General features: G+C 37.7%; 1 protein-coding gene across 3 annotated transcripts in view; it reads right to left on the bottom strand.

Annotated features, from left to right (window-relative positions):
* trappc11 (trafficking protein particle complex subunit 11) overlaps window positions 1-7,500 on the bottom strand; it is a 37,427-nt gene that overhangs the window by 15,351 nt on the left and 14,576 nt on the right. For all 3 annotated transcript variants that reach the window (XM_053685622.1, XM_053685623.1, XM_053685624.1), the window contains exons 11-18: window positions 6,445-6,538; window positions 4,772-4,851; window positions 4,065-4,143; window positions 3,001-3,055; window positions 2,691-2,836; window positions 2,471-2,532; window positions 1,668-1,800; window positions 708-838 (exon numbers count right to left, since the gene is read on the bottom strand). In XM_053685622.1, the coding sequence (XP_053541597.1) occupies window positions 708-838; window positions 1,668-1,800; window positions 2,471-2,532; window positions 2,691-2,836; window positions 3,001-3,055; window positions 4,065-4,143; window positions 4,772-4,851; window positions 6,445-6,538 (780 nt within the window). The remainder of the gene's footprint in view (window positions 1-707; window positions 839-1,667; window positions 1,801-2,470; window positions 2,533-2,690; window positions 2,837-3,000; window positions 3,056-4,064; window positions 4,144-4,771; window positions 4,852-6,444; window positions 6,539-7,500) is intronic.

Here is a 7,500-nt window from a genome sequence, read left to right as displayed (position 1 = left end):
TATATATATATATATATATATATATATATATATATATATATATATATATATATATATATACACACACACATACACATACATATACACACACACACACACAAATACTTACATACATACGCACGCGCACACACACACAGTATCTCACAAAAGTGAGTACACCCCTAACATTTTTGTAAATATTTGATTATATCTTTTCATGTGACAACAGTGAAGAAATGACACTTTGCTACAATGTAAAGTAGTGAGTGTACAGCTTGTGTAACAGTGGGAGGGAAAATGGCTAATTGGGCCCAATTTGGACATTTTCACTTAGATGTGTACTCACTTTTATTGCCAGCGGTTTAGACATTAATGGCTGTGTGTTGAGTTATTTTGAGGGGACATCAAATTTACACTGTTACACAAGATGTACACTCACTACTTTACATCTTTACATTGTAGCAAAGTGTCATTTCTTCAGTGTTGTCACATGAAAAGATATAATCAAATATTTACAAAAATGTGAGGGGTGTACTCACTTTTGTGAGATACTGTATGTATAATTTTATTTATATATATATATATATATATATATATATATATATATATATATATATATATATATATATATATATATATATATATATATTATATACACACACACACAGAGAGAGAGAGAGAGAGAGAGAGAGAGAGAGGGGGGTACTGACAAGAGTGTGTACACATACCTGGTTGCTAAGGCTGACACACAGCTTGGCGAAACGGACAGGATGGGGACAGTCAGCTCTCAAGTACACATGTAGCTGGACAGGCTCGTCAACGTGAAAGCTTGGAGACAGGAACTTGGCCTTGCATTGGACTGAGACAGATGTATGAAGCACATCACTTGAATATCCTGTGTCCTGCTCCTTATAAATGCAGTAAGATAGATATATATTCTTCAGGCTCATGTTGCTAAATCGTAAGGGATGCTTATAGCCTCCAGTTTAGCGTCATGCAAACTGCATGTCTATATAATCAGATTTACCTCAAGCCTGAATTGCTTATACTCAGATTTCAGAGAAAGTTTCTAATTCAGCACCAAACTCATTTAAACCTGCAGATACTCAGTATTGATAATCTGTGGTCTCCAGCGAATGAGGCCTCAGTCTCCTCTGCCATAAAGCATACATCCAAAGTCTGCTTATTTGCTGCAATAACAATTTCACTATTCACAAGTTTCAACATTCACATACCGGCCAATTTTTTTTATTTATTATTATTATTATTATTATTATTATTATTATTTATTTTTTGACAACCTTTACATATTCAAAGGCCCATGGTCTACCATTATCTTAGGTCTAAGGTTAGTGTAACTTTGAATAGAAGACCCTTGTATTGCTTCATTGGTCCTTTTTTTGTATATATTATTATTACTCCTACACAATTTTAAGAATAGTCTCAGTTTTCTAGTGGAACGTAAAAATCTGTCTTAAAAGTATTACATTAAGATGGAATAGTTTCCAGCAGGTGCTTATTGGGGTTTTTACTGTGCAAGTAGTGCACTACACAGTTCTACAGTGTTATACCCTATGTAGTGATCTTTCGGTATTTAGGGCCATATTCAGAATCTGTGACTTAAGTTCAAAACACCAGGCACATACTAGTCACTCTCTGTGTGTGATAAACGGCGTATCAGTACTTACTGAAGGGCACATAGTCCTGCACCTCGACGGTGAACTCGTTATTGCTGGACAGTGAGACGCGGTCACTCCACAGCACCTGAGCTGCTTTTACGGAGCCTGGATCACACTCCGGCTCTGGCTCAGGAACCTCGTTCTGATTAGAAACAAACACTGAGCGTTTACACAATAAACAGGCCTCCGCGTCGGCTTTCTATGGCATTTTATTTTTAATAAGACACGATCCCTCTGCTTTAATCTGAAAAGTCTAGTAGAAGAAGAGCATTAGCTGAAGAAAACAAACTGATGCTACTGATTTCTGGTGAAGATGAGTCATCGATAAATCTGTAACGTTCCTGGTGGTCTTGTGACCTCGATGCACAGAACAATATATGAAAAAATAAATGAGAGTTTGAACACCACCAGAATGTCTTCCCATTTGAGGTAAAGTGGGTGGAGCAAACATTGCGCAAGCTTAATTTTGACCGGGCACAAGCCAAAAGTCACTTGTCCTTCCATTCATGTCTGAATGGTATTTTCCAAGTCTGGGCACGTCTGTAAGTGGAAGTTAATCAAGCGATCTTAGCTTGAACTGAGGAATGTCAATCTAGGGTGGCTCATTAGAATATTAGACCACACCCACCCAGTTTTTTTCCCCCTCCATTCAAACGTTGCTGGATGTTACACTTTAATCCTTTATTACTTCACCAACTGACTTTAAAAAAGCTGCAGTACAGCATGTAGCATTCTGAAACGAGAAGCCCTACTGTATTTATTTACGTTACGTGTACATATTTTGCTCCATAATTACACCGGGATTCGCTCACCATAAGCACTCGGATCAAGTTCTTCTCAATCCTGGACTTTTGATCTTCACGCAGAGTAGAAGCTGGGCATGCACACAAAGGCAGTGTTTTATTACATATACACACTACACACTCTGTCTCTCTCTCTCTCTCTCACACACACACACACACACACAAGTACTGCATGAACTGGACTTAATGAGTGTAGGAATGGAGAGATGGTGACTGAGGAGTAAGGTACCTCTGCCCACAAGCTCCATTGAGTAGGTGATGTAGTCTTTAATATGGCCCATTAGGTACGAGCACTTTAGGGCTGTGCACAAGATGGAGGTGAGCAGAGTCCACCAGCGTTCAGTCCGATAGTCACACATCACGTAGTCCAGCAGTCTGTAGGAAAAACACACACACACACACACACACACACACACACACACACACACACACACACACACACACACACACACCCCCCCCAAATTCAGACCCCACTCCTACGGATGCCTCAGACTACACTAAACATAAAAATGGTAATACTTTCAGAACAGCCGACTCACTTTAAAGCTTTAGTGTAATCCTTAGCGTTGTAATACTCCTCACCCATCTGGACCACTGCAAACACACACACACATGAATATGATCACATCGAAAATGCAGCATTAAATCAACGTTTATTGTTCGATTCCCAGCAGCACCTAATTAACGGTGTGTTAGCTAGACCCCTCCTTTAAAGCTTTGTTTGCACTAAAGCCTCTTTCCCTCATGGGGAGGGGGTTCTGTGTGGAAAATAAACCAGATTAGAAATCCTAATAAATTTGTATGCTGAATTGGCTGAAGTGTTTTATTTCACTGCAATTCGATCCCTCACCAAACCTGTCTTTGTCTCTCTCATGAAGTTAATAAGACAGAAAAAAAAAGTGACAGCTTGTTAATGAGAATCCGTACAGCTGTCCATCCTGAAGACTTCCCCATTCCCAAAAAACAAAACTAAACAAACACAAAATAAGTTAAACAAAAGCTTTACCTCTGCCAGAGCCTAGAGACGCCTACAAATGAAAATAACCTCCTTAGAGAAAACCAATCAGTACTATTACATCTGAAACTACTGTCGGATCTGCCGATATTATAATAATAATATAATATAATATAATATAATATAATAAATAAATAAATAAATAAATATATATATATATATATATATATATATATATATATATATATATATATATATATATATATATATATATATATAAAACGAATACACCTTCTGACCAATCTGATTCGAGAATTCAATGTGTGTACGTTATAAAATCTGAGTGCCCAGCCTACGAAGAAAAATGAGAAAAGTCTGAAAAAGATGAGGATGTGCTGAGGATGAAATTCTGCGCTAGATAAAGGGTCGAATCCAGGATGCAGTAAGCAGCGACGTGTTTAAAACGTAAATTCCCTCAAATGCACATCCTGTGTCATTCCCATAGCAAGCGCTGATGTGTACAACTCGGGAGATTAGCATTTAAAGTGTGAATGTAAATGAAGACGTTTATGACATGAAGGGTTCTCTGTGGTCAAAAGGATGTGGAGGAGGTGGTGCGGTCAGAAACACCGCTGGCTGCACACTCACTCAGATGGCTCTTCATGCGAGGACACTTGTACTTCTTAAATTGTGCAACGGCGTTACTGAGCAATGCGATGATCAGCTCCTGCGGGAAAAAATAACGAACACAACCACAACAATGCTGAATAACCATTCAGTACTAATCAACAGCCTAAAATATGACACGTTCTCTTGTAGCTATTCATAGAAGAAAAACGCAGGAAGTACAATATTAATCAAATTTAAACAAGGTCCTAAGAAAATGCTTGATTTACTTACTAAGGGCATTTTTATTATTATTATTATTATTATTATTTTAAAACTGGACTCGAGGACAGCTTGGTCTGTTCGGGTGTGAAAGTTGTTTTTGAACCTGGGTGTGGATCAGAAAACTGATCTCTGGTTAAATAAACAGAAAATTTCACCAGAGCAAGGTTTATTAAATTTCTTTTTTTTTTTTTTTTTTTTTTTTTTTTTTTAAAAACACACAAGCCTTCCTTTTATTATTCCACTGAAATGATGTAAGCGTCTGGCATACAAGCCACGCTGTACGTCGTTACAGAACAATTGCGCGATTAGTGGAAGAAATTCGAGAACAAAATTAGTCATGTGAAAACAACTCTGTGACGATGAGACACGAGAACAGAATCGAACGGATCACGCGTGGAAAAATGCCCCTGAATCTTTGAAAAGTTTAAAAGGTGATAAACGGGAACATTTTAAAAGAGACTGACCGAATGGGGCACCTCACTCTCCTTCAGCTGGAGAGCGAGAATACCCTGTTTTTCCTTCTCTGCATCAGGTGGATCAATACCTGCAAAAAACAAAACAAAACAAAACAAAAAAAAAGACATCATACCGGATGGAATACTGAGTACCTGAACATACGGAAGTGGTGAAAAAGTGCAACGTTAACAACGGAGATTTCGGTCCTAGATTTAAAAGCCTCTACTTATCTTAATGCGAGTGTTAACTAATGTTTAATTAGTAAGGAGAATGCTAAACATTCATGATTTATACTTGCTGTTAACTGTGTGTACGTGTACACAAGATGGCCGCCGCATGTATCCTATGTTCATTTGGCTTCCTGCTTGTGCACGTCCCCGGAAATGACTACGACTAAATGTGTGGTGCCACACCAACGTAAACAGTGGCGAGAGTATAGAAACCAAACAAACAAACGAACGTTGAGTCTCAAATTACACACTTATACACTATTCAAGACCAGAGGTTCTCAACCTTTTGTAACTAAAGCCCGACCAAGCCCCCCCTATCATGCCCCCCCCCGCTATTTAGAGGAGAGCAGGTATAATGATTATCTATTCTATATCAAATCTATCGATCTATCTATATATCTATAATTTGTTTTTGATGGATAAATTTTTTTTCTGCTTTTGTACTTTTTAATTACTTTTTTAAATTACTTTTCATAACTTTTATAAAACTATACAACAGACAGATATGGAACATGAATCATCAAAAATGTTCCTGAACACTATAACTACTTTGAGAACTAGGTTGTAATATCGTGGACTATTTTACATGCAAAATATATTGCATTCCACTCGTCTTGTGTTTTAAAAACAATGCGAATGCTGTAAATTGGGAAGATGGGCACGTCTCGTCATCCATGACGCTGTTAAATCTCCGGCTCTCGGCCCCTCAGTGAACAGAGCAGACGCAGAGAGAGGTGTGAGTGCAGCGGGAAAGCAAGACCTCGCACGTCCAGGACAGTACTGGTGATATTTGGAAAGTCGCTAAGGTTTGTCCAAAAAGTCGCTAGATTTGCGCTAGGTGCTTTTTTGTTTTTGCAAAATAAAGTCGTTAAAGGGGTCTGAAAAGTGGCTACACTGGTCTGTACTAACACCTAGATAAAAGACAGGCTAAGCTCCGCCTCTCCCCAACAAAGAGAATATACAGAGGTAGAGGAAATATGCGCCCCCCCCTTCCGATCTCTCCCCTCTGGTTGATAACCACTGCTCTAGACCATAGAGTATTAACACGAACAGTTTTCCTAGAACAGTGAGCATTTACATTCGAAAAACCTCTTAAACCTACTGAAAGCTTTGCTTTAATTTCCCAGTCTTCTGGAGTTTCTAGATTAGTAAATACTTTTAAATGTCAGCGCTTTCGATTTGGGACGCAGCCCAACGACAACAAGAGAAATCGAGTTCGTCAGCATGTTTTTCATTGCTGTGCGTGAAATCACTAAACTTGCAGTTTGACTTGGAAACCATAGGACTGGGAAGGTTTAGCTCGTACATGCCACCTAGTGGTTGCCGCATTTAATCCTCCAGATGTACATAGAGATTCTGTACACAAGTGAGTACGTGAACAAGGCCACACATGTAGCACCTCAACAAAACAGCAAGGTATATCTGCGGCTTAACGTGGTGTGTATGCTTACTCTGATGGCCTTGTCTCCATAGTCTCTGTCCATAAAAATCCAGAGCTCCAGCGTTCGTCTCCAAAGGGTCCGGTGTGGGAAAGCTCATGCTGGGCTACAGAAAGGATCCAAACACACATCGAAGAACATTACTACAATGTCTATAAAAAGCACTAAATTCTTCACAATTACACGCTTGACAAATGCACTAACAAAACAGAGCCAGTATCCAAAAAAGCAAACAATTTGTCTTTATATTAGGCATGTATACAAGTGATCATGTAAACCGTATCTTAAACTGGATTACAGCCATGGATTTTATCCCAAGTATTTATCTCAGCGCATGTGTATACACCCTTTGATTTTAAGCATCAGCACACACAAACCAAAACCTTACCTCTGTCTTTGAGACGATTATTCGCTGCAGGATGCATTATGTGAAGAGTGCAACTATACACTCTAGAAAGTATCTGAAGCTACTTGATAGTTGAATTATTAGCAGCTAGTGATATTGTGACAGCTCTGCTTCTAAACAACTAAACACAAAAACTAAATTAACATGGTGGATTAAAACTACAAATAAATAAATGCTACGTTTATGACTAGGAGTGGGCAGTATCACAAAAAAAAAAACCCACATCAGTATATTTGAAGACATGTATACAATACACACTTTATGGAAAAACTATTAGCAAAAAATCATCAAAATCATAGTTTGCAACCTATTCTAAAACGAATATTTTATTTATATATATATATATATATATATATATATATATATATTATATATATATATATATATATATATATATATATATATACACACACACACACACACATACACATATATACACATATATACACATACACACACAAAAACATTGTGATACCAGAAATATCTCAGCAAACTAAGATATTAATAATTTTCTTATTTTAAAAGGTGCCAATGTTTTTATTCCCAAAATCTGAAATTTTGCACTAATATTTTGGACATCTATTATACAGTGGTGCTTGAACGTTTGCGAACCCTTCAGAATTTGATCTGCATAAATATGACCTAAACCATCATCAGATTTT

The sequence above is a fragment of the Ictalurus punctatus genome, chromosome 14, assembly GCF_001660625.3.
Source record: "Ictalurus punctatus breed USDA103 chromosome 14, Coco_2.0, whole genome shotgun sequence".
NCBI classification, from domain to species: domain Eukaryota; kingdom Metazoa; phylum Chordata; class Actinopteri; order Siluriformes; family Ictaluridae; genus Ictalurus; species Ictalurus punctatus.
The sequence above is the reverse complement of the archived record's forward strand: the minus strand, read 5'-3'. Positions and strand labels throughout refer to the sequence as shown.